The sequence below is a fragment of the Symphalangus syndactylus genome, chromosome 6 (genome assembly GCF_028878055.3).
Source record: "Symphalangus syndactylus isolate Jambi chromosome 6, NHGRI_mSymSyn1-v2.1_pri, whole genome shotgun sequence".
Taxonomy (NCBI): Eukaryota; Metazoa; Chordata; class Mammalia; order Primates; family Hylobatidae; genus Symphalangus; species Symphalangus syndactylus.
Window position 1 is genome coordinate 93,642,428 of NC_072428.2, and position 27,662 is coordinate 93,670,089.

A 27,662-nucleotide genomic window follows, 5' to 3' on the forward strand; every position below is an offset into this window, starting at 1 on the left:
ACACCATGTGTTATAAAAACAAAAATGAAGGGATTCACGGACTTCTGGCAGAGACAGGAATGGCAACCGAGGGCTGCAGACCCAGTCCTGATTTCTTACCAAGCCCCATTTAGTCATATGATCATTTATTAATTTTCCAATCTATTTAGTCTCAAGAGTACATATTGATTTGTAAATGTCTAGGGCATGACACGCATTTCTGAGCTGAACACCTTAGCCAGAGTTTGGCTCAGTCTGTGGGACTCCACATTCTGCTTGGTATTGTGAGGATGAAAATTTAAATATGATCTTTATATGCAAAAATCAGAGAGGAATTCTAAGAAAAGAGAGAAGTACAGTTTGCCAGAGCTCCAGAAAGCTTCAGGGAGGCAGTGGGATTTGAACAGAACACTGAAATTTTACGTGAATGCAGAGAAGATGAAAGGCATAATGGTACGCAGTGGCAAAACCTTGGATGGTGAGAATAGCTTCATAGCTGGAGCAAAGGGCTCATGCCTAGAAAACGAATATAAGCTATGTAGTTAGGGCAGGAGTATTAGAGACCATCTTGAATATTTGTGATCGGATACGGAAAGAATTGAAGTATGTATGTATGCATGTATTATTTATTTATTTGACAAAGGGTCGTGCTCTGTCACCCTGGCTGGTGTGTAATGGTTTGATCATAGCTCACCGCAACCTCAAACGCATAGGCTCAAGTGATCCTTCTGCCTCATTCTCCTGAGTAGTTTGGAGTACAGGAATGCTCCATTATGCCCAGCTAATTTTATTTTATTATTTTAGAGACAGGCTCTTGCCATGTTGCTTGGGATGCTCTTAAACTCCTAGCCTCGAGTGATACTCCACCTCAGCCTCACAAAGTGCTAGAATTACAGGGGTGAACCACCACATCTGAGTGGAGATAAGTTTTAGATAATATGATCTAGGCTGGTGGGCAATTGGTCTAAGGAACCCTTCCTTTGGGTTACTGCCCCTTCACTTCAACGTGCTTGCTGGTGGGGGCTGCCAGACAGTGTATCCACCTCGCTGCCAAACAAGCGAGTGCATGAATCTGGCTATACAATCATAGCACACCATTCCTCCCAGGACACTGCGACTGGCCACCAGGAGCCTTCCCTGTTTTTTTCTATGGAGCTGGTTGGAAAGCCCTGTGGCTATGATTCCATTCTCATAGTGACAGCTGGCCTGCAAATTGGGTCTACTCTTTCAAATCGGGTCTACTCTTAAGGGGAAAGTTCTGTGAACTTCAGAGTTACTGGTTCCAGGTCTCTCTTGCATCAGTCCCATTTAAGCCCTCCTTGTGTTTTCCTTCCCATAAACCAAATTTCTCCCTTTTTTTTTTTTTTTTTTTTTTACTTAAGATAGTTCTTCTTACTTAGAATTCAAAACAATTCTGAATGAATCAACAGAAAAAAGTAAGATATAACCCAGGGATATTTTGACAAAAATTTAGGGGGAAAGCTGAATTGGAAGGGGCAGAGAATTTTACCTTTGAAATGATGATTTTTAGTTAGTTGCAGGACATAAATGTGAAAATATTCAATAAGACAAATTTGGAATTTATTCTCATAAAAGTCAACTATGACACCTAACACATATGATCTCTTTCTGTGTTCCCAACACTATTCTTTACTCTTTACTTGCATTCACTCACTTATTACTCTCAATATCCACTTTTCAGTCAAGAAACCTGAGATACAGAGAGTTGTTATAACTTTGCAAGGTGAACTGATCAATAAATTTTGGAGCCCGGATAGTCTGCCTTCAGAGATCATCTTGAATTAAGTGGAAGAAATATTGATATGTAACCCTTTACATGTTAAAATGTGTGTGTGTGTATATGTGTGCTCACTGGGGTGTCTGAGTACATATTGGTAAAAGATTCACAATCTTATTTATGCTTATAGGAAGCACAACCTTTCCATTTCTGAACAATTATACAGGGGATTCAGATATGTGCAATGCATTTTGATAACTGAGTGACTATTATCTTTAACAATAATCATCAGGGGAGGACCTTCCATGTCAATGGATAGGAAATACTGTTAAATGGACTCCTTCCCTGATTTTCTATAATCCTCTATCTTGTTTACTTGCTGTTTCTTTGTTCTTCACCTGCATTAAAACAAAACCTGCAGCTATTTTTGTATTTGCATAAATTAACACATCTTGGATTTCTGCCCAAACAGATTCTGCAACATATCAGCCCTGTAGCATATCACTCACACCTGTCTACTTGTTACACGCTGTAAAGTGGGACGCCTCCAATTGCCTCAGAATTGGTGGCTATATTACCTGCTTGAAAGAAGTGATATTACACACTCCACATTCTAAAGATTAGGGTCAGACATGTTGCTCAGGTTGGATACTGGACCTGCTCTCTTTTCAGTCCCTTTCAAGACTATATAAGAAGATGGATTGGAAAAGAGAAAGAATGTCCTGCCTAGTCTGCAGTGAGGGAGAAAAGAGAGGTGGTTACCCCTCTCCCATCCCTAACCGAGCGACACAGGTTGGGGTATTCCAAGAGCATTAATTTTAGTGATTCTAGTTGGCACCTCAGTCCTTAGTTGGTTTCTAGCAATCTGCATGCCTAATCTGATGCTACCACTGGGGAAGCTGACTACTGCAAAAAAAACTTTCATACAGAGTCCCACATCAGCAGATGCCACCAGCAGCCACCAAACCACCAAAGAATAGGACCTGAGGTGTCTGCCCACCCCAGACAGCTGGTCAGTTCTCTAAGAACAGCTCCACACAACCCCACTCTCACCACTATTCCTCCTTCTTCCAATCATATTCCTAAAATTAATGGATTGACAGACTTAATAAACACATACAGAAGTGCTTCCTATATGTTATGAACTGTTCTACATGATTTACCAATACTAACTCACTTAATCTACATACTAACCCTCATGAAGTAGATATTCCATATCCCTGCTTTACAGATGGGGAAGCTAAATCACCAGGAGGTTGAATAATGTGCTTCAAAAATCACTAGAAATACCATTTGACCCAGCAATCCCATTATGGGTATATACCCAAAGGATTATACATCATTCTACTATAAAGACACATGCATACATATGTTTATTGTGGCACTGTTCACAATAGCAAAGACTTGGAACCAATCCAAATGCCCATCAATGATAGACTGGATAAAGAAAAGGTGGCACAGATACGCCATGGAATACTATGCAGCCATAAAAAAAGGATGAGTTCATGTCCTTTGCAGGGACATGGATGAAGCTGGAAGCCATTATTCTTAGCAAACTAACGCAAGAACAGAAAACCAAACACCACATGTTCTCACTCATAAGTGGGAGTTGAACAATGAGAACACATGGCCACAGGGAGGGGAACATCACACACCGGGGCCTGTTGTGGGGTGGGGGGCTAGGGTAGGGATAACATTAGGAGAAACACCTAATGTAGATGATGAGTTGATGGGTACAGCAAACCACCATGGCACGTGTATATCTATGTAACAAACCTGCACGTTCTGTACATGTACCCCAGAACTTAAATAACTTAAAAAAAATCAAAGAATCATAAGTGGTCAAATTGGTTGGAAACAGGCAATCTGGCTCCAGAGTTGCTGCCCTTAACCTCTAAGCTCATCCCCTCGTTGCCCCCAGGCCTCGCACTGACACACCCTCCAAAGGCCTGGGTGAGAAGAGACCAAGAGCCTTCCCTACGCAAACTTCCTCAACACACAAGCCTGGCTGGAAATGGAGGAAAAGAAAGCAACGGCATTTAAACCAGGTACAGGAGGGTAGAAGTTTTAAACTGGCTTAACCTGATTTTTTGGTAACCAAAAACGATAATAAAAACAACAACAACAAGAATTTCCCAAGATGTAGCTAAAGAATAGGAATTTGATGGAGCCCAGTCAGAAGCAGGGAATGTGGGGAACAATAAAACCATTTCACATTTGTACATTTGGAATTCAGAGTCTCATATTAAACGAGCCATTGCCCGGATGACTTATTCCCAGCTGTTGGTCATACCTTGCTGAAGTACAGAGATGATCCAGAAGAGATGACACCACACCCTTGTTCTGGTTTTACAATTTCTCCCCCAATAACTTCTTGCCAGTCAGACTCCCAGCCATTCTGGTTCTCAAAATCTGACATAATTGTGGATGGAAGGGCAGCTTCCGGGTGGCATTCAGTGCCTTGGTACCCCTGGTCACACCTATGAGAGAGCAGGGCTGAGTAGGCAAGTTACAGGCCCACCTGCCAATGCAACGGCCCCCTGACCTCAACCATTTCCCATGTCTTACTTTTGCTCAGGTCTTATCATCCACACTAGATTTTTCCCTGCAGTGGTAATCTGGGTATGTGGTAGTAACAACCCTCAGTTTTTTATACTTCCCTTGAAACTGATAGAATCTTTTCTTAAAAGAAATAATGCTATAAGGGTAGAATTTGGGCATCAAGTACTTATGAAGAAGGACATTGGTATGTGTGCTTATGTGAGTGAGTGTTGGTGGGGGTGAGGGATAGTGGGATTTCCCTATAGCCTTAAAAAGTCACATATAAATGTCTGTCTGCTCAACCAACATGTAACTCAGGCTACATTTTATAGTTTCTTTTTCTGATTACACTATGCCTTTTTTAGAGTCTTTAGGTATTCAAATGTGTTCCTCTGTCCTCATTAGCAATAATCACCATCTCCTCATGTATACAACCATTAACTTCTGGTGAAGTGGTGTAAGAGGGCATGCAGCAGGGTTTGACTAGTGCTCTGAGACTCTCAGTGGATGAAAAGGGAAACAATGGCAAGGCTCTTTTAATAAACTCTGACGTTGAAGCCCAGAAGGCCTTGTCTTGAGGTTAGAGTTTGAGATTTAGAATATATGGTTTCATACTTATTTTAATGTAACAATATCTTTTACATCTAAAATAAGAACAGAAAGGAGGACTTGTTTCTTTTGGCTATTTCATTATTTATCGGTCTATCCATATCACTCTGATGACAACTGCTGTAGTATCCTCCAGCCACAAATCTTGAGAAGGATGGACCTTGTCGCGCTTTCTGGTGAACGTACCTGCATATGCCATGATCGCATGAGCCATGACCACTGCACATGTTGGGGCACTGCTGCCCAATGTAAATGCTGTCCAAAGCCCACTCGTCTTGAGCTGTGTAATAGCTCTGGCTCCAACGGAAACGGGTAGCACTGGACCTAGAAACAAGGTATAGTATAACAAAAACTGTTTCAACCTTTCAGCAGTGACATTAGCAAAGAATGTCAGAGTCCAGAATCTTTCAGCTAACTAACTTTCTGGAACTTGAGCTTAGCTGGCATCAGTTTTCTTTAATTTCCACTCAATTATTGTCCAGTGCAACAATTCTATCATGAAAGAAAGTTAAAGAGAAATCTGTCTATTGGATGCAATTCAATCTTAATTTGAGATGTTTTAAAGAAAAACACAGTATCAGATTTTGTTGGTTGCACAGATTTGTTGCTAGAAAAAGTACTAAGAAAGAATATTAAAAAATAAAGACATCTACTAAACTGAACCTATCTTTCTTTTTCTTTTCTTTTCTTTTCTTTTTTTTTTTTTTTGAGACGGAGTCTCACTCTGTTGCCCAGGCTGGATTGCAATGGTGAGATCTCGGCTCACTGCAACCTCCACCTCTTGGGTTCAAGCCATTCTCTTGCCTCAGCTCCCAAATAGCTGGGATTGCAGGCACACACCACTATGCCTGGCTAATTTTTGTATTTTTAGTAGAGACGGGGTTTCACCATGTTGGTCAGGCTGGTCTTGAACTGCTGACCTCAGATAATCCACCCACCTTGGCCTCCCAAAGTGTTGGGATTACAGGCGTGAGCCACCGCACTCTGCCAACTGAGACTTTTACAGACAAAAATGTAAGATGTTTAACCTCAGAGTAATAGAATTTCTTACAATAAATACAGTAGTTATTAGAACACTTTCAGCTAGTTCGTAATATAAAACAAAAGTTTTGTTTGGGGGTATTGTCTTGGGGTTGAGGGGACATACCACAATGTACTATATTACAAAGAAGAATATCTGGATGCTAAATTCTGCTTATTTCTGAAACACTAATTTGCCTGAGTTTCATGGATAAACTGATCTTAAGTGGGGATGAAAATTAAACAGTTCATTACACAGACAGAAACACTTGGGACCTTAATTCATTGAAACGAAATATAAAGTCCAGAGATGTAGATATTTTGAGGGTAATGTCAAGAAGGTGTCTGTCTATTCATTGACATTCTATAAAACATTCTTTTAAAATTATAGCATATTTTTCACCTGTAGGAATTTTCAGGGACCTGTGGTTCTTTTGGTCAAAGGGCTAAATGAAACAAAGAAACAAAACATGATTTGCAAAACTACTGTGTATACTCAGTTCCACCGAAGGAACCTTTCCCAAGCACACTATATACAGATACCCTTGATCTTAATGACCTAAATGATCCATTAAAGTCTATTGTGTCAATTACCCACATATTAAGTACTCCCTAAGTACATAACAGACTGTTAAAATTCCGACTAAGCCTTTATTGCTTATTTTATCAATGATCTGTGACTAATAGGTTGTATTTTCATTCCTAGTAGGATAATACCAGGATTCACAGAGGTGCATCCAGTAGACACAGGGTTGCTGCATATCAGTGCTTGTCATGGAATATATGATGGCACAGATGCACCACCTCCTCTATGGTAATCAGTTTATATTTGTAATCAAACAGCCATCACAATTTTCATAGTCCCACTAAGAAATGGTTTTTAGAAAAGCCTACTATAAAAGTAGATGCATTATCTTAGAGCAGAGAGCGCTACAGAAGTAAGTAAGACTTATGCACCTTGTCATCCTGAAGAGGAAAGCTGAGTTTACTCTTTTAAGATAGAGTTTAATCTGAGTCAAGTCCACGGCCACGGGTGACTAGATTGTGAGCTCTTTGGGGATAGGGATATCTTTAGTCTCCATAGTTGGCACAGGAACAGAATAAAGTAGGTGTCCAAAAAAGTTTGCTAAAACAGTAAGTCAGTGAGTGGATGAACAGGTCAGTAAAGGGCAGCCTGCTTATGGCTTCTGTAGGTAACGGAATGAAGAATGTACTAGTAGTTGGGGGATAAGGCCCCTAGGACCCTGGTTCTGCAACTTAGCAGCTGTGTGACCTTTAGTGAGAAATATAAGCCTTCAGGGGCTTGTAGTTCCTCACCTCTCAAATAAAAGGTTTGGGCAAACTAATTTCTAAGATCCCTTCCAGCTCTCAAATATAATGATTCCTCTGCTGGTATATTGACCAAGTGACAATTTATTTTCTTTACAGTTACATGCCTATAAAAAACCCATGGCACCCATTAATTTGAGATTTTTTTACTTCAAAACGTGAAAATGGGCATGGGGAAGGGTTTCAGAAACTTGTCTTAGGTTACATAGTTTACGCTTCTAGACAGTCACATGCAGACACATTCTAAATTGTTTCCCTAAGTAAATTAATCCTTATATGCATCTTATGAACTTTTAAAAAAGATATTATTTCCTTAGGACACAAAACTTCAAGGGGACAATTCCATTTAAAACCACAATCCAGTATGTGATGTTCCCCTTCCTGTGTCCATGTGTTCTCATTGTTCAATTCCCACCTATGAGTGAGAACACGCGGTGTTTGGTTTTTTGTCCTTGCGATAGTTTGCTGAGAATGATGGTTTCCAGCTTCATCCATGTCCCTACAAAGGGCCATTTTTTTATGGCTGCATAGTATTCCATGGTATATATGTGCCACATTTTCTTAATCCAGTCTATCATTGTTGGACATTTCTGGGGTGGGGGGAGGGGGGAGGGAGAGCATTAGGAGATATACCTAATGTTAAATGATGAGTTCATGGGTGCAGCACACCAACATGGCACATGTATACATATGTAACAAACCTGCACGTTGTGCACATGTACCCTAAAACTTAAAGTATAATAATAAAAAAAACCACAATCCACATTTTAATATGCTAATGTTAATTAAGAGAAAAGGCAGGAAAAAGAGATTGAATACTGGCTTTAGTTTTATTGAGAAAAAAAAATTAGTTGTGTGAGCAATCTCCAGCTGTCACACATGAGAAGACAAGGTGCAAAGTCTTTGAACTGCAGCAGTATCATTGCTGTGTCTCTCCCTCAATACAAATATTTAAATTGCCAATTTTTTCTTTCTCTACCTCTCAAAACTAAGTAATCTTAGGAAGAAAATCTTGTCCACTTTGGATTGAGTCTGAAGGCAGAACTACTGCTGTGTGGGTCATGAAATGAAGTTGACTTGCATTTAAAATCTAAACTCTCCAGATTCCCCAAAGCAACAAAACTTGACTCCTTTATTTGATTTTTCCTTCCTATATAACTTGAAGACTGAAATGAAACAGTATTGAATCGTCTCTTCATAGTTAGGTTACCTGAGGAATCAAGGTAAATGAAGGCTGACTAAATTGTATCTTCCACCTTCAGAGTTCCTGTAATTACATTTACCCAATTATTCTGAAACTCATTCACTCATTAGGTGTTGATTTGTTTATGAAGTCAGTGACTGACAGCTGTTTGGGTCTCATCAGGCCATGTTCTTATGTAAATGTCTCTCATAAAAACAAAATTAATTTTCATTGGGTAACAAATGTTCATACACAATATAATTTCTCTACGCAGATATATACATTCAGTATTTCCATTCTAAGTTGCCCTATCTAGCACATTTCCAAAAGTTAACAAATATGTGATAATGCAGGGACCACATTTGCTTTTATGTATTCAATTTATAATTGCATATGTTTAAATCAAAACGGCAGAACAAAAATTTGGCCAAAAAAAGATTACTGCTACAAACTGCATTCCCTTTCCCCAATGCTTGAGAAAAACCTGCCATTTGCAAAGGCTTAAAATTATCAAAATAAATAAAGTTATCAAGACTTCCAAGGAAAGTAAATATACTTTATTTTTATGGCAGAGCTTTTAAGCATTATAGATCTAAAAACAATGACAATAACTAGTAGAATACGATTTTTTGAAATGTAGCAATAATGTTTAGTTTAAATATTAGTCAGTAGGAATGTTAAAATAAATATCCTGCTGGGTTGTTTTTAAAAAAATATTTTCACTTTTTTTTTTCCAGGGCTTTGAAGGAAATTTGGAAAGGCAGAATTAAATTACTTGTTACATATACTTAAAGGTAAATGGTCTGAGGAATAATTTAGTAGAAAATTTATCTAACATCATAATCTTAACTATTTATTAAAAGAGATTCTTTATAATAAAACATCTCTTTAGCACATTGAGGCTCATCAAGTTAAAATTTTATTTAATTTCTCAATGTCCAATAAGCACAACTACTACCTGCTAGGTACTCCAGGGAACTTAAATGCTTATGGGTTAATATATTTCCTTTCAGTGTGTTTTTAACACTGATGATAATTAACCTTTTCTGACTATACTAAAACTTACAACTTGGTGTTGCTATCTTTTGAGCTAGAAAATAATTATGCAGCACACAATTTGAGTGTCAAAGAACCTGCAAAGGCTTTTCTGATAAGGACAACACTTTTTGAATTTGCCTAAGCTACATTAAATAAGAACAATAGTTCATAATATTTCTAGGGACAAAAAGACATCTCTAAAATATACTATTAGGCCAGGCGCGGTGGGTCATGCCTGTAATTTCAGCACTTTGGGAGGCCAAGGTGGGTGGATCACCTGAGGTCAGGAGTTCATGACCAGCCTGGCTAACACGACAAAACCCCATTTCTACTAAAAATACAAAAATTAGCTGGGTGTAACGGGGCATGCCTGTAGTCCCAGCTACTTGGGAGGCTGAGGCAGGAGAATCACTTGAACCCGGGAAATGAAGGCTGCAATGAGCCAAGGTCGTGCCACTGCACTCCAGCCTGGGTGACAGAGCAAGACTTTGTCTCAAAAAAAAAAAAATACACTATCAATAGTATTTTACCATCATAATTTTGAAAGTGTGCTTTACATGTCAATGAGTAAAAAACAACAATTTTTATATGAGAGAAATATACTTAATTGTAAAATAATGAAAAAATAAACCTCAGTAGCTCTGCTTTGAATATGACCAGTATTTCAATTGTCTGAAGTGTTGTTTTGCATGAATTTGACATATATGCTTGGAATACCATTGACATTAAATAAAAGTCTTGATTATATTCCCAGCAGTAGATATAAAAAAGTAGAATGCTAGAGAAAGTAGTAACTTGTTATACAAAGCATTAGTAGAGTATTTAGGAAATGGCTCACAGTTGGAAACAGAAAAATCTGTGGAAATCAAATTTCAAGCATTGTATTCCAACTGACATAATAATGCATCCTTCAAAATAATCAAAAAGGCATTTTTACATAATGCAGGAATTCAATCTTCAACTAAAGGCGTAAAAATAACTCTAGGTTGATATCTAACCAATTGTTTTTGTGTAGAGTCTAACTTTTATATAAAATAATCTGAGAGGGTTTATTTAGTAATTTTCTTTTTACAAAAGAGTGATTGTTAGGCAGATACTACAGAATAATATAATACTTATCTCTTTTATGCTTTTTCTTCTGCACAAATTACAGAATCTTAGAACTACAGGACTGGAGGGACCTGTAAGATCATGTAATTAAACCTTTTCATTATATTTACAAGGACCTGGCCTTGAAGAGGTTGTGAATGGTTAAGATCATGTGATTAATTAATCATTGGTAGAGCTATACTGAGAATTCAGGCCTTCTAATTTCTAGTCGAAGGATTTTTCTTTGGGTGAGTTCATCCTGAACCAGGAATTGTTTAATTTTTTTCCCCAAATATTACATTTTTTGAGTGATCAATCTAACACAAAACAATGTAATATTTGGGAAAAAAACTATTGTGCTTTTTTCTTTCACACTATCAAATGTTTAACTTTCTTCCTAGTTTATTGAGGCCTCTGTTCCTGGGGGATAATTTTTAGTGTTACTGAAAAAATATGAATAGAGAAAGGGTGTATATTAAGCTTTTGATATACAAAAGTAAGGGTTTGCAATGAGAAAACAGCTTTGCAACCCAAATTACTTGAATTTCTAGATTCCTATATTCCTTTTTGTATGTCAAACCGAAAGTAACCGACTCACTGAGTTCTCCCATAAAAAGAAAAAGCTGGGGCAAGTAGGAAGGTCAGAGAAGGCTAGGACAGTTTGGAAACCACATTTTCATATTTGTCATTAGCTCTCTTTTTCAAATATCATTCACATAAATGAAAGGTTTTGGTCTTTTGATAATGAAATAAAAAGAATAAACATCATGCTATTGTGCTTAACTTGCCTTCATATTCAAGTCATACTTGAATAGAGATAGAACTGAAACAAAAGGGATAGTCAAAGTTAAAGTGACAGCCATATCTAAAGATGTCATCTCACCAAGTTTTCTGGGGAAGAAGCACTATGACTCTTCTCCACTGTGTAAACTCACTGGCATGGTAAATACTTGCTGATGTAAATTCCTGACAACTTGGCATACTTGGAAGGCATTCCTGAAAGAAAGTTAGGCACAAATCAAACCCAGCTTCTGTTTTCCTCAGGTGAAATATGTCTACTCACCCACTGTAAGTGAAAAAGACCTCAGAGAAATCTAATGTCATAATCTTAACTATTTGTGATATGGAAACAATCCATGATTTTTCTTTCCATGAAGCTAAAACTTCATAGAAAGTCTTAAAATTATTTAAGAAATAATTTCAAATGAGGTGCCATAATGAAATTAAACATTTCCCAATACTCGCATGTACAAACAGACATGGATTAGGATTCTGTTTTTAGGCCTGTTATCATAACATAGTCATTTGGTAAAAATTAGTTTATTCACTATGATATTTATCCATTTGTTGCAACGGCAGATTGCTAAGATATATACGAATTTTATTCCAAGATCTATATATTTCTTCTTTGTTTCTAAAGACAAGAGATACCACATTCTTAATATGGTCTACCTATAGGTAGAGACAGATGAAGACACCTTACAGGGAAAAAAGAAAGGGACACATTTATAAAGAAGAGGGACAGAGAAAATAATACTCAAAACATCATTTGAGGGTAGCCAGTTTTGGAAGTTATTTTCATTTCTTTTTTATTTCCAATTATTCTTTAATATCTGTCGTGAAGAATGTGGCATTTTTGTAATCCTTTGCTGACTTTATGTTAATTCTAAGTTACAAATATTAAATAACACTGTTTCTTTTCAACAAAACCTAAACTTCTAGAACTGTAATTTTTTTTTTTTGGCTTCCTAGGTAAAAGGCAGAAGGTTACCTGTTACAAGGTTTAGGGAAACTAGACTTACTTCTTGGACGAGGTGCCAGGTAAGGCCATGGTTGGTTGAGTACTCCAGCTTCACCTGGTTGTCCATGTGTGGGGTGTATTTCTGGCCACATCCCATCACCAAACTGAACTGAATCATATAGGATGCTCCTATCTGCATTGATTGTGTTTCCACATAGCGCATACTTGAGGCAAGTTTAGAATCTCCTGTAAAACTGAAAGAGACAGAGATGGAAATCAGAAAATTCTAAACACAATGTATTAGAGAAAAATTAAAGTCTTCACTTCACACTATATACCAAAATAATTTCATTTTACTTATTTAAACCTTGCCAAATTCTAGAATGGATTTCGGTCAATCTAATAAATGCAATTTGAAACAAGCTTTCAAAGATGCAACTTTTTAAAAAAAGTTAACATCTACAGTTGTCAAATGTACCTAAAATTGGGTACCCACTCATATATTGCTCATGAGTATAAACCTTTTGACTCATTAATCTTACTTCTTGAAATCTATCCTGAGAAAACAATTTTAAATTTAGAGACAGTTTTTATAAAATATGAAAAGTATTACAGGATTACTGCTAATAGTAATTGGTAACAATATCAATGTCAAAATGGAAGGCTTAAGTAAAATGGTAGAGCACTTGACAGAACATTATCCATCTTTCAAATATTTATAGATAATATAATCACATTAAAATGTATATGATGAAATAAGTCTTTTTTTTTTTTTTTTGAGACGGAGTTTTGATCTCAGCTCACTGCAACCTCCGCCCCCCAGGTTCAAGTGATTCTCCTGCCTCAGCCTCCCTAGTAGCTGGGATTACAGGCATGTGCCACCATGCCCGGCTAATTTTGTATTTTTAGTAGAGACGGGGTTTCTCCATGTTGGTCAGGCTGGTCTCGAACTCCCGACCTCGGGGGATCCACCCATCTTGGCCTCCCAAAGTGCTGGGATTACAGGCATGAGCCACCGTGCCCAGCCTGAAATAAGTCTTACAAAGCCATAAAATTATGCATGGAGGAAATTCACCAGAATGTTTGCGGTAGCTGCATTTGGTGGCAGGAAATTTGCAATTTACAAGTTTCTTTTTGTTTTCCTTATTTTTCAAATGGCCTTTACTGAAAACATCATAATATAGTTTTAATGGTTGTGTCTCAAATCAGTAAAATTCACGTCATGGGTCCCAATTAAGTACTATGTAATTGCAAATTGTTTGAAGGCAGGCAAATTAATTTTTTAAGAGAAAACTGCTCAGGAGTTTGTAATCTATCACAGAAGATTAAAATACAGACATACTATATTGTAGTTACATGAGTCAATGTAAATATTCCCAGGGTCAATCAAACTAAGGTTTGTCCATCACAGTACTTGTTTCTGCTATTCGGAAGCAGTTTCAGTACCATCGTTAGTAAACCTGTCAGTCAATAGTAAACCTGTTAGTCAGAGGGCATAGCTGATGTGGACAAAAAGGCTAAGGCAATACTCTGTGAAATCGTTGAGATATTTAATAAATTTTCTTAATTACCTTTTGCTGAATCAGCCAAATAAGGATAACTATTCTGACTTGCTTCTTGCAGAGATTAAGATGTTATTTAATGATGGAATATTGTCCACATACAGGATTACCATGGACTTAAACTCAAGGTTATAAAATATAAGCAGCTTTCCCCAACAACGAATAATTACTGTTTAACAGTTTCAAAACTAAGGTTTTGCAATTGGACAATGAAGAGAGGAATAAAACGGAAAAGCCCATTCTCTGCTTTAGTTGAATGGTCAATAAAAGAAAGGGAAAAGTCATATTCAATACCACTAGTCTTGCAAATCCAGTTAAGAGACAGCAAATGCCACAACTTGTTTATTATTATTGTTAAAGATGTCTACCATTTGTGGAATCTTGGCCATGTCGTAAGACACAATATCCACATTACTTTCCTTAGTTCCATCTTTCAGTAATTCTGTGTAGTATGAATAATTATTTCTTTTTAACAGATGAGAAAATGGGACTAGTAAATGGGGTACTCAATGGGAAATCAGCTTTCCCTGACTCTAAAGCTTCTTAACCAATACACTATATCTTTGTCTTTCTATTACTGTAAGATTGGGAGAAAAAAAAACTGCATTTTGGAATAATTTTTTTATTTTTGTTTTGTTTACAGTGAATTTACAAATCACTAACTTTCAGTTACTATGCAATGATACTCTGATGTTAAAAATATAAAACCATGATTGCTGTTATGTGTTTGGATCCACAGGATGCAATCTGGAAAATATCAAGCTGTAGAATGCAATTTTTAGCAATATTGGAAAAATAAATGAAATCAACACAGAATAAAAATCGTAGTAAGCCATAGAGGCACACACTTGTCTATACTGCTCCTAGGGTCTTTTAAGTAGGCAAAAGAAATCCCAAATGCTTATCTCTGTAAGAAATAGGCATTGCTTTCAGCTTCAAGGGTTAAATGTCTCTCTAAAATCCTTTATGAGGAAGATACTTAGAGGCAGCCAACCAGGCTTCATTTAAATTGTTTGCTTTAAAGATACACCAGTCTCCTGGGCATCGGGGGAGAAAGCCTAATAGTGCCTGGTAGTACATGGGCTGAAGGGTCTGCAAATGACAGAGCCAACAATGCTTTCTCACTCATGCCATGAACAGTATTTCCCCACCTGACCATTTCTGAAATAATTTAAGATTATTTTTACAATCAGCATCTTGTAAATTTCTCCCTTCTGAGATGGTTTCGTGTCCTCACAATTCTATACAGAAACAGAAGGAAATGCTGTGTTTTACAAATATTGCCTGCACCTAATGTTTGCATGATTACAAATGTAACTACGAAATTGGCTGAAGAGAGGAAGTATTCAATGCTGAGGAGAGTCATGTGCTCTGTGAGCTATTTTGTAATAGCTGATAACAGATTTTAAAGGTGCCAAGACACCAAGAAAGAAACAAGATAAAAATTTTGTAAAATAATAGATTAAATATGCAAAATGAAGTCAGTTAAACAATGATAACAAAATTTTTGCTTAGCAACTGTATCTGTTCAACTGGTAGAATAGGAGTCTAGAGTTATTGGTGTTTCCCATTTCCTATTGCAAATGCTTTGGTGTGGACTGATCCAGCTGCCAGTCACAGCCTCTTCCTTTTAGTCACTATCCAGTGATTGGTCTAGGGGTGGCCATGTGTCCAGCAATGGGTTCTCACCAATGAGATATAAGTAAAAGGTGGAAGGTGAATTTATCCATTTGGCTTTCATTATAAGTGTTTTAAAAGGGAATCAATGGAATTGGCTGCCACATCTTTTCCCTGTTGCTCCTATGGTCATCTTTCCTCTCTAGGGGGCAGCAGCCATCTTGTGACAATAATGGAACATTATTAGATAAAGATCTCTCTGCTGAGATTGTGGAACAGAAAAGTGAGAGAGCCTGGGTCCCCAGTGGCCTTGTTAAGGTGCTCACAAGCCCAGGACTGCCTATTCTAGGACTGTTTGTTACAAATGAGAGATAAGCCTCTTTACTTTCATTTATGTCATGGTCAGTCTTTTCTTGTTGTGTTTGTTGTAATCTAGAGCCGAACGCATTTCTAAGTGATACATCTGTCATACTTCCTGGTACTATATGATATCTATCCTGATGCCTTAATCTGAAGCAAAATAACACAGAAAAGCACTTTAAACTCCAGACCATTCATAGCATTAGTCTACTTGATTGTTTCTGGTTTATTCAAGACTGGCAGTGATACTGGGTCTGTTTTTTTTTCAGACTATGAAATTCACAGACTGTGATCCTTTAACTTACAAAACTGCTCTTCTTTGCTGCTTGTCTAAATCAAGACATATTTATAAAGGCAAACATGAAGCTGAACTTCTTTTCTGTTACAATCATAGGAACAGAAAAGAACAGCCCACATCAGCATTTTGGGGAGAAATTCTGGAGAGAGAAGGCATTGGGAATCAGGAGGCTTAGCTTTATTTATATTGACTTGCAAGGGTGCCTCAAAAATGAAGCTCCTACATTTAATTGCAAGATTTAATGAGAGAATGGGGATAACTCCACTTAGGACAGGATTACCTTTCTAGCCTTCTTTATTCCCACCCCCAAGAAGGCTAGTAGGCTATGACACTGGCCAAATGGATAAGAGCTTAGTGGAATTTGAGTCTCCACAGTTCTCTGCTTAGTCCATACTACAGCTCCTCTGCCTCGCCCTCCCTTGCTTAATCTCATGTATTGCTGAGGATCTGTTTTTTGATCAGGTCGGAAGCCTGTCCACAGGGAGGGATCATATCTTATTCATCTCTGCATCCCCTAAAGCCCTCAGAACCTTGCCTACAACTCACAGAAGCACACTGTTTTGGATATCGTGATTTTCTAACAGCTGGATTATCTCACTTGACCTTTGAGTCAAGACCCTCTGGGAGACCATCAGGGATCCTTAACATTGTGTTATGGAGAAGGAAAACGGAGAAGCTGAGTTGCTGGCCTCAGGGTCACACAGTTACTAAAAAGCTAGAAACTAGGCCTTCTGGTTTCTCCTTTGAAGTCCTTTCTACTATGTCCTGCCTATCAAAGGCTCCCAAAGAATGTTTGTGAAATAAAATGAGCATGTGAGTAAGGTCTCTCAACTGGGGCGTAGGGAAGTTTAACAAAACTATAGTTACTTAAATGCTGTAATGAATACCGACAAGGTTTTGAGGTTATCTTCACTTAAGTAAATCAGTTTCTGCATTTTCCCAGAGCCTCTTTCCCATCTCCAGAAAAAAGCCTCTTTTATATGAAAGGCAGACACACATAACCAAAGTAAGTGGTAGAATACTTGAGCCACAAAGTTCCTTAAAAGCAAATTCATGTCAAACAGCCAAGCTACCTAGGGAACTGAGCCATTTTTTACAATTGAGCCCATCTCTTTAAGAGCGGTTTGGTATATAAGTCAATATGGATGAAATCTCACTATTATTCACGTGCCATAAGAGAAGCTAATGCATCCATATTTACATTTCTTAGAAACCTAAGCAACATTCTATTATTTTCAAGGGTCCCACAGAAAAAACAGCTCTGCAGAGCTCATTTCTAGAGACACAGAAGAGCCATACAATGTTGCTTTTGTTTTGATACCATTCAGAAGTTATATTCATTTAAAGAAGAAGAGGTGAATGAATCTACGCCATATATATATGTATATATATATGTGTATATATGTATATATATGTATATATATGTGGAGATATATGTGTATATATGTGTGTGTATATATATATATATTCCTTTCAGATATATATATATATATATACACATTTTATTTGTAGGATACAATCTTTATCTACTAAATCTTGCCTGTTAATTACTGCTATAGGTTGGATGTTTGTCCCTCCAAATCTCATTTTGAAATTTGTTCCCTAATGCTGAAGATGGGGCCTAATGGGAGATGTTGGGGCCATAGTGGTGGATCTTTCATGAATGGCTTGGTACTGTCCTTGAGGTAATTAGTGAGTTCTTGCTTTGTTTCCCTGAGAGCTGGTTCTTAGAAACAGCCTGGTACCTCCCTGCCCTCTCTCCTGCTTCCTCTGTCACCATGTTATCTCTGTACCCACTGGCTCCCCTTCTCCTTCTGCCATGAGTGGAAGCAGCCTGAATCCCTCACCACAGGCAAAAGTTGGCACTGCACTTCTTGTACAGTCTGCAGAACTGTGAGCCAAATAAACCTCTTTCCTTTACAAATTACCCAGCCTCGGGTAATCCTTTATAGGAACACAAATGAACTAAGACAATTACCTTCTTAATTTGTCTATGTTCTCACTTATTTTTTGTTTGCTTGATCCATCAAGGACTAGAGCAGAAAATTAAAATAACACTCTAAATTATTGTGGTCATAATTTTCCATTTGTAACTTGAACAGGTTTTGCATGATGGTCCCCATTCTATGGTATTCAATGGGTGGACACTGATTTTACCCTGCCATGGGCTTCTCCCTCTGATAGCACCACCTGTTACTGGTCTCTAGCCTCTCCTTCTGCCTAGAAGAGGCAGAAGCTACAGCTCCAAACAAATTTGGAATCTCTCTACCAATGCATTTTGGCATGTATTTACCCAATACTTCATTTAAAATGTCTTTATGGATTTCTAAGTGGATAGACAACTTCTTATTTATCTAGTTAAGATTTTTGGGTTATGTCAGGAATCAAAAATCTTTTGGAATACATGTGCTTCTCAGCATCTGTTTCAGGCTCTTTTTATACTTTTTGTCCCTAGCACCTGCGTTGTTTTGCTTATCTTTACCTTTCCTATTTAAAGTTCACAGTGTATATTCTTCAGCTTTTTCATTCCCATTCCCATTCTCTCAGTTTGGAAATTTACACATAGTTAATTCAATTCAGGGCTAGAATCTTACTTTAAGCTAGATAAACTTTTAGGCCAGTAAAAAGCTAAGTTGAGTTTCTTGGCTGCTGTTAATTAAGTATTTACGCTGGCTGGGCATGGTGGCTCGCACCTGTAATCCCAGCACTTTGGGAGGCCAAGGTGGGCAGAGCACAAGGTCAGGAGATTGAGACCATCCTGGCTAACACGGTGAAACCCAGCCTCTACTAAAAACACAAAATAAACAAAATTAGCCAGGCATGGTGGCGGGCACCTGTAGTCCCAGCTACTCGGGAGGCTGAGGCAGGAGAATGGCATGAAACCAGCTTGCAGTGAGCTGAGATTGCGCCACTGCACTCCAGCCTGGGTGACAGAGTGAGACTCCATCTCAAATAAAAAAATAAAAAAAAATTTCAGCATTTACAGAAAGATGCTATCCAATGAAAACTCACATCAAATTGGGTGCTTAGTGGCAGTTTACTCTCAAGGATCAGATAACTTCATGGGAGATAGAATTGGGGGGAATGTGTCCACTGTGAGGTTCAGGTTGTCTGTACACAATGGACATCATGACCACAAATGAACGCTGTCTCCTCTTTCTAATTGGGCTACGTGCACTTACAGCAGTGCTGCTGTGGGACGGGAGATTGTTTCAGAAGCCACAGAGAGCAGCTCCTCCACCCCTTCTGTTGAAGTCCAAATGCCATTTTCAGCCCAGCCACTCGCCTGTGTCTCCTGTGGAACTAGGCCAATTTACCCAGTATTCCAGATGTCAGCAGCTAATTCCAAAAACTTTAACAAATATATAGTTTTAAAGTTTATAGAAATTTGTGGGTGAGATCATGGTTTCAAAGATTTCTGTCAAGTTTCTGTTAATGAGTCTTCATTTTGCCCACCTCACGGCATTTTTAGAAAATGCGCGTCAGCTGGAGCAATCTGTGGATGAAAAAGCAAACCTCTGCTAGGTGCCTGCTGGAGGGGGAGTCAGTGCAAAGCACAGCATGGGCTGCGGCCCCCAGAGAAGAGGGGAAAGAGGGAGACCAAGGGTCAGAGAGGGGCCGACTGCAGGAGACCATGCACCCAGGGAAGAATCAATCCTCACAGCTCTCGTGGTGCCTGCCTGTCTTTTGTCAGGAAAGTAAGTGTGTGTGTGTGTGTGTGTGTGTGTGTGTGTGTGTGTGAGAATGAGTTGTCAGGGGCAACACTTCCCTGCCACTAATGTGGGGATGAGGGTGATCAGAAGAGCCTTAGCTGTTTCCAGCTCCTCCTGCTTCTGTTCACAACTTCTGATATGGTTTGGCTGTGCCCCACCCAAATCTTGTCTTGCATTGTGGAGCCCATAATTCCTATGTGTTGTGGGAGGGATCCAGTGGGAGATAACTGAATGATGGGGGTAGGTTCACCCATACTGTTCTCATGGTAGTAAGTCTCATGAGAACTGATGATTTTATAAGGCTTTTGCTTGACTCTCATTTTCTCTCGTCTGCTGCCATGTAAGACATGCCTTTTGCCTTCTGCCATGATTGTGAGGCCTCCTCAGTCACGTGGAACTGTGAGTCTATTAAACCTCTTTTTCTTTATAAATCGTCCAGTCTCAGGTATGTCTTCATCAGCAGCATGAGAATGGACTAACATAACTTCAATTCATCTCTGATCTCAGGCTATCCAGAACTCCCTGACTCCCGTTTTTCTTATGTTGCATCCACATAATCTCTAGATTCAATTTTGGTTGAAGAGAACTCACCTGATCCACATTTTTTTTTTTGAGATGGAGACTCATTTGTCGCCCAGGCTGGAGTAACAGTGGCATGATCTCGGCTCACTGCAACCTCCGCCTCCTGGGTTCAAGCGATTCTCCTGCCTCAGCCTCCTGAGTAGCTGGGATTACAGATGTGCACCACCACACCCAGCTAATTTTTGTATTTTTAGTAGAGATGAGGTTCCATCATGTTGGCCAGGCTGGTCTTGAACTCCTGACCTCAACTGATCCACCTGCCTCAGCTTCCCAAAGTGCTGGGATTACAGGTGTGAGCCGCTGCGCCTGGCCTAACCTGATCCACATTTATACCACTTATCATTAGGATTTGCCCTTTGAACACACTCCTGTCTCTCTCAGTTCTTTTCTGTCTCCTCTATTTCCTTGAACATCACTTCCCTTTAGAATAGAACACACTGGTTGATGTAGTCAGGCCTGACAGCCCTGGCTGAAAACATTTAGCATGGAGGGGAGAGAGAAAATACACGAGGAATCTTTGAAATTATCTTTCTTTTTCCTTCCACCTATGTGCAACCACGTGCCTTAGTTAGAGCATACTCAAGCAGAGCCATTTTAAGACTTTTGTAGGACCTCGATACTTTTAATTTTGAAATTTCATCTCACTTCACAGCAAACATATTAAAATGCACCTATGTCTCACATTAAATACAAATATTTTGGGTTGCAAAAAGTAGTCAAATGGATTTTGCAACATTGCCTTTAAATTTTATTTGGCTACTAGTAATGCATTAAATATACTTTTGGCTGTGATTTCTCAGCATACTCAAGAATCTGACCAAAAAATTATTTTCATCTTGAAATTTTATTAATATGAAGTTTAGCAATTAATGAAGTTAGCTTAATGTTGTATTTTGTAGACATTTAATTAAAATGTATTCATTTTATTTGGGTGAGTTTCTTGTCATATTTTTGAGATAATACACATTTTTGCAGCCCTTGGACTTTTTCCAGTCTCCTGGAAATCTTGGAGGCTGCAAGCACTGTGCCCAAAAGGAGTAATGGGAGAGATTCCTAGGCAGAGGCACAGCTCACACAAAGGTGCTGGGAGAGGAAAGAGCTTGGCTTGTTGGTGTAGAGAGAAGGAAGTGCAGTGACTGGAGTAGACTGAGTGAAAGGCAGCAAGGCAGGGGAGGAGGCTGCAGAGCCTGACCCACATGGCTCAACCAGGACCTATCAAGGAGATTTTGTGAACCACTGTCCATAGAAAATAACTGTCTCAGACTAGGCTGGGTGCCGTGGCTTATGCCTGTAATCTGAGCACTTTGGGAGGCAGAGGCAGGTGGATCACTTGAGGCCAGGAGTTTGAAACCACCTTGGGCAACATGGCGAAACCCTGTCTCTACCAAAAATACAAAAATAAGCCATGTGTGGTGGCAGGCGCCTGTAATCCCAGCTACTCAGGTGGCTGAGGCACGAGAATCACTTGAACCTGGGAGGCAGAGGTCGTAGTGAGCTGAGATCGTACCACTGCACTCCAGCTTGGGCAACAATGCGAGACTCTGTCTCAAAAAAATAAAAATAAAAATAATTGTCTCAGACTGCTAAATTTCTGTTTCAACAAACCAGAAAGAAGCACAAATCTAAAGCATCAAATGTAGACTTTTCTTGCCGTTAATTTGCTTAGCGGTCTGTCTCCTTACTTCTGAAACCTCACTCAGCTATTTAGTCCAAAAGAAAATTTTTAGAGAACTCTAACTTTGGAGAAATACATGACTTAAAAATTAACCCCGTGGATATCAACATGGCATAAGTTTTAGAATATGGCCATTAAATCCATCACTTAGGCAGGTCCTGATCGTTACTACATTCTCTAATATATATCTTCAAATAGTCCATTCATCCACTGCCACCATCCTATCCTAAGCACATGCAGATGACATTACTAGCGTCCTAGCTGAGCTCCTTCTACTATCCTCTACCCCTATTCTCCACAATGCAACCACAAACATTTTTTAAACATAAGGAAGATTACGTCACTCCCCTGCTCCAAATTATTTGCTGGATTCCTTTAACACTAGAGTAAAATCCAGCATCTTTATATTGTTCTATGAAGCTATATGATCTAGTTTCTTGGCTGCCTCAGGGTATCTGCCTTGCTGTTCCCTCCACCTGCAAAGCTCTTTTTCCATACTTTTCCATAGTTGTCTCTTTCATTATTCTAGACTCTGATGCCTCCCAAGGGGGCTTCCCTAACCCTCTTACCTAAAATAGCTCCACTCTCCACTTCTGCCACATAAAACTCCATTTCTCTTACCCTAACAGCACTTATCACTGTCTGGAATATTACTATGAATTTGAGTACTTGTTATTTCCCTCTAGAATGTAAGCTCCACTAGCAAAGCGCCTTTCTATCTTCCTCTCCAACACTAATTGCTACACTTTTAGTACAAATAGTGTTTGTAAATCAATCAATAAATAGCTGAATGTATAAATTAGTCTATCAATAAATGAAAAACTTCAGGTAATGAAATCCTCATGGTGCAAAAGCTAAATAAATAGGCTCTAGCTTAGAAATTCACTTATAAATCTACTCCATTATGTTAGCAACTTTATAGAGGCACCAAAAGTCTTCAGTACTGAGAATACTCTTCACAGCTGTTGAGAATAATAGGAAGTGACTTTCCCATTTGTCACTCAATGTATTTACCTATCTATCTGCTAAGCTTCCTAGACAATCATTTACTGTGAAATGGTCGTTGAGGTGGCTCCTGGGAGCCATCTCACCCGGACTGACTTCCTTCAGCAGTACAATTTTAGTTGATTTACTGATCTTTTTCAGAGTCTTTGTAAGAAACAATTCCAAGAATACTCTAAGCTTGCTAATAAACTCTTTAAACAGACAAAATTTCTGTATAAGCTACAAGTTAATGTTTCGTGAAAGGAAAATCCTAACAAAATTTATTTGGCTGTTATTCTATAGGTTGATTCATTTTATAAAGGATTGTCAGTAATTTTTTTTCCTTGTAAATCAAGGAATAGAGCTATCTAATATTCCATTTAGGCACTAATCTGACTCCTCCTTTGCCCATGTTTACCAACCACACAATCCTTACATTAGTATCAGGCAAACACTGACTAGTTTCCCAAGATTGATCTAAAGGAATAAAGATCTGCATGTAGTAAAGATGCTGATTCAAACCTCTGTAAACACATAATCCCATTTCAATAAATTAACCAAAAGGTAGCAGAAGGAGAGGGAGATCTCATTTTAAAATGTGTGGTATAATGCTTGCTAACTGTGTGCAGATCCTCCTGTGGGCCTGAATGTCCCTACAGAAGCAGGTTTGTGCAGCATGAGCTCTGATGGTCATTCTCCAGGTCATTTTGGAAAACTCTTTGAGTTACCCATGACTACACATTATTGTGGATTCCTGATGGGCCTTATAACCTACCATCACATCTCGTGTAACTTAAAATTTCATCTATCATTCAGTTCTGTCACATTATTATATAATATAATACTAAATTACTGGTTAATTGTTAATAAGCCACACGTACCTTAACAAATAACCCATCTTGTGTAACTTAAAATTTCACCTATCATTCAGTTCTGTCACATTATTATATAATAATATAATACCAAATTACTGGTTAATTGTTAATAAGCCACAGTACTATTTTCTAGCTCTTATGCCAAATGAATTGTATTTAACTTATGAGATAAACAGGCTTTTAGGATCCTTTTTAATCTGGGATTTTTGCCTGGGTGACTGCTGCTTCTCATAAAATATACAAATAATTTTTTCTTGTTCATGCTCATAAATACCCCATGAAATATGAACATATACTTTTAAAATGTCCTGAACATGTAGCATTTGTCAATTCCCTTTGACTTGGGCCACCCACACTGCAACTGTTCTCTTCATTTTACACCTCTAGCTTCCTACTCTCGCGGGCTGATCACGCCACCTGGGGCTGGTGTGGAAAATCAGGCCTCAAAGATCCTCCCGCTGTATCATCACATACCACTCAATGTTACCCTTTTTTCCTCATGCTCCCCCCCCCCCTTTTTTTTTAAGTCAGAGTTTCACTCTTGTTGCCCAGGCTGGAGTGCAATGGCACGATCTCGGCTCACTGCAACCTCTGCCTCCCAGGTTCAAATGATTCTTCTGCCTCAGCCTCCCAAGTAGCTGGGATTACAGGCGTCCGCCACCAGGCCCTGCGAATTTTTTGTATTTTTAGTAGAGACGGGGTTTCACCAGGTTGGCCAGGCTAGTCTCGAACTCCTGACCTCAGGTGATCCACCCACCTCGGCCTCCCATTGGGATGACAGGTGTGAGCCACCGCGCCTGGCCTCCTCGTGCTTTTTCTAATTCACAGCTGATTTCACTTTTTTCATGTTGCTCTTTTACTTTCTTTGTACTTTCACTAATTTAGGAAATTTCTTTCTCTAAAAAGTGACCAACAGATGACTAGTACCAGTGATTTACTTGTGTTAAAAAAAAAAGAAAGCTTTAATTAAAAAAAAATAAAATTACACATAAGGAATGAGTACCTTCTGTCTTTTATGCCCATGAAAGTACCCAAGAGGCCCTTCGAACGTTTCTACAGGTGTCTATCTTTAAATCTTTTAGTTATATCTGCTGTTCCTCAAGCACCATTAATGATAAACAAAAACTATAGCTTTCCTTATCTTAATTTTTGCTTTAATTATTAGTAGAGTCATAGTACTTTTTTCTACCTTTTTATTGCAAATGAACTGTGTTTAAGTTACATTATGAGATAAACAGGCTTTTAGGATCCTTCAGGTATGGGATTTCTTAGTAACCTAATCACTCACCATTCACAAAATACTTTCTACGATAACATATTCAGTGTTGCTAGAATGTAATCCATCTGTGTAGTGATGGTGATTGGCATTTAGATAGGAAAGTACTGGCACAAATAAGTACACCTACTATGAGCTTTCTGTTGCACAACCCTTCAACCTTCTCCCTCAACCAAATCTAGTTTATACAATAAAGATTTTATTTAACATTTCTTTTTTGATCTCTTTAAATTTCAGAGAATGCTCTTTTGTATTGCTCAGGCAAAATAATGTTTGTCAGCTTCTAAAATTCAAAAAAGTTGCTCATTATGTGGACCTTATAGATACCAGTTTTCTTCCTTTCAATGAGACAGTGAAGGGAATGGAAATGGCAGGCTCATGGTAGGTATTTGCTATCTATGATCTTATTTAATTTTTATGACAATTTTGAGAGTAAGTATCATTGCTCCCATTTTACAGATGAAAACCTCAGGCTCACATGTATCCCCCCTTTTTTTAGAAGAAATAAAAAAAAAAAAAGATAAGGTGCAAAGAAAAAAAAATTCAGGCTCAAAGAGGCTCAAGAAATTTCCTTGAATATGTGGCCTTTTGATGTTGCTGTTTTGATACGGGAACAGGTTTGGTAATTTAAAAAAGAAATCATTAAAATATGTCACCTTCTAGAAATTATAAAAGAATGTGCAAGACTGGTGTTCTCACTCTATGCCCAACTAATAGTTTATCATTAGGGGCTGGCAATGGAGTGAAGCTCAGATACAGCGCAGTAGTTAGAGTTGGAGTAAGGGTTAGGGATGGCACTAGCTCATGAATGGGATGAAAGACAAAGATGGGATGAATGGGTAGAAATTCTGGGTGGAGCTAGAAGTCAGGGATGTCTGCCATACATTACTAACAAAATTCAGTTATTTCTTCTTTTGATAAAGTTGCTTTGATGCAAACTTCCTAAAGCAGCTACATCAAAATATATACTTCTCAAAATTCCTCCTTAGTTAAAATTATCTGGCTTTAATTTTACAAGCTTCTAAGTGGCAGTGTGAGAATTTGAACTCAGGCCTATGACCTCAAAGCCTATGTTTCTACCACTCCATATTTCCTAAAAACAATTGCCAATTCTAAATGCTACAACAACTATTCTCTCTCAATTGTACACTTATGTATTTGTTTAGAGACAGAGTCTTGCTCTGTCACCCAGGCTGGAGTGCAGTGGCATGATCTCGGCTCACTGCAACTTCTGCCTCCTGGATTCAAGCGATTCTTGTGCCTCAACCTCCCAAATAGCTGGGATTATAGGCATGTGCCACCACACTCGGCTAGTTTGTGTATTTTCAGTAGAGATGGGGTTTTACCATGTTGGCCAGGCTGGTCTTTGAATTCCTGGCCTCAGGTGATCTGCCCGCCTCGGCCTCCCAAAGTGCTGGGATTACAGGCATGAGCCACTGTGACTGGCCTCAACTGTACACATTTTAAAACCCAAACTCTATATTTAATATGACAGCAATTTCCTTCACACCTGTTGTACCTAGCTGGTTTATTAGATGGGGCAGAGGAATGTTAATGTTCCCTCGGTATTATCACTAATAGTATTAGATGCAATATTTAATAAGCTTCAATTAGAATTTTTCCCTTAGTGATCTTAAAATATATGTAAGAGGTTTTAAGGAATATTAGAACCTAAGCAGACAGAAGTTCTGAGTTCAGATACTATGTATGGAAGAAAGTATTCAAAGAATTAAAAGCAATTCATTTCTCCACTGGAAAAAAGTGCTCTAGGATGACATACTGGAAAGTGATTTATAGCATATTGACTGTAGTTCTTCTAATGGAAAAGCAATTGTCCAAGTTTTCCCTGAAGAACACTCTGAGTAACGACAGTCTACACTCATGGAAAGTCATGAGTTAGAAAATGAGAACCAAATGAACAGCTGAGAAAAACCAACAATAATTAATTTAACACCAGCCATTTGTAAGACCACATATATATTTCAAAATTTCCCTTGAGAGAAACAAGGTCATTGAAGGGCAGAGATTGCATACTTAAATATATTTAAATAATTTTTACTTAATAAGACAATATGCTCCAAAGGTTTTACATTTAAAAAACGACAGCTTGTTTTAGGACTATGAGATTAAAATAAATAGTTGGTCAATATCATCACTTTAATTTTAATATTGTAACAAGTATTTCTGAAAAACATCCCCAAGGTGAATTCACATTAAATCTTGGACAATGTATTCCTCAACAGCAGCAGAGAGAAAACAATGTCACTAAAAGGGGTTTATTCTGACTCACTGGCTAAGAAAATAGGAACAGTTTGAGATCTTCCATGTTGTTTCATTTTAATGAGAAGCAAGCATTTTTCATGTCCTTATTAAAGTGGTTAATGTGTTTCTCTAGTCTCATTATCACCACCAGGGTATACTCTCTGTTGTTTCATAACCAAGACAACTCCTTT

At 38.3% G+C, this 27,662-nt stretch overlaps 1 protein-coding gene across 2 annotated transcripts in view; it reads right to left on the bottom strand.

The window, feature by feature from the left end:
* The window catches only part of RELN (reelin), a 533,709-nt gene that overhangs the window by 133,447 nt on the left and 372,600 nt on the right, over positions 1 to 27,662 (bottom strand). For both annotated transcript variants that reach the window (XM_055283529.2, XM_055283528.2), the window contains exons 21-24: positions 12,329 to 12,521; positions 11,410 to 11,522; positions 5,054 to 5,191; positions 4,011 to 4,197 (exon numbers count right to left, since the gene is read on the bottom strand). In XM_055283529.2, coding sequence (XP_055139504.1) covers positions 4,011 to 4,197; positions 5,054 to 5,191; positions 11,410 to 11,522; positions 12,329 to 12,521 — 631 coding nt within the window. The remainder of the gene's footprint in view (positions 1 to 4,010; positions 4,198 to 5,053; positions 5,192 to 11,409; positions 11,523 to 12,328; positions 12,522 to 27,662) is intronic.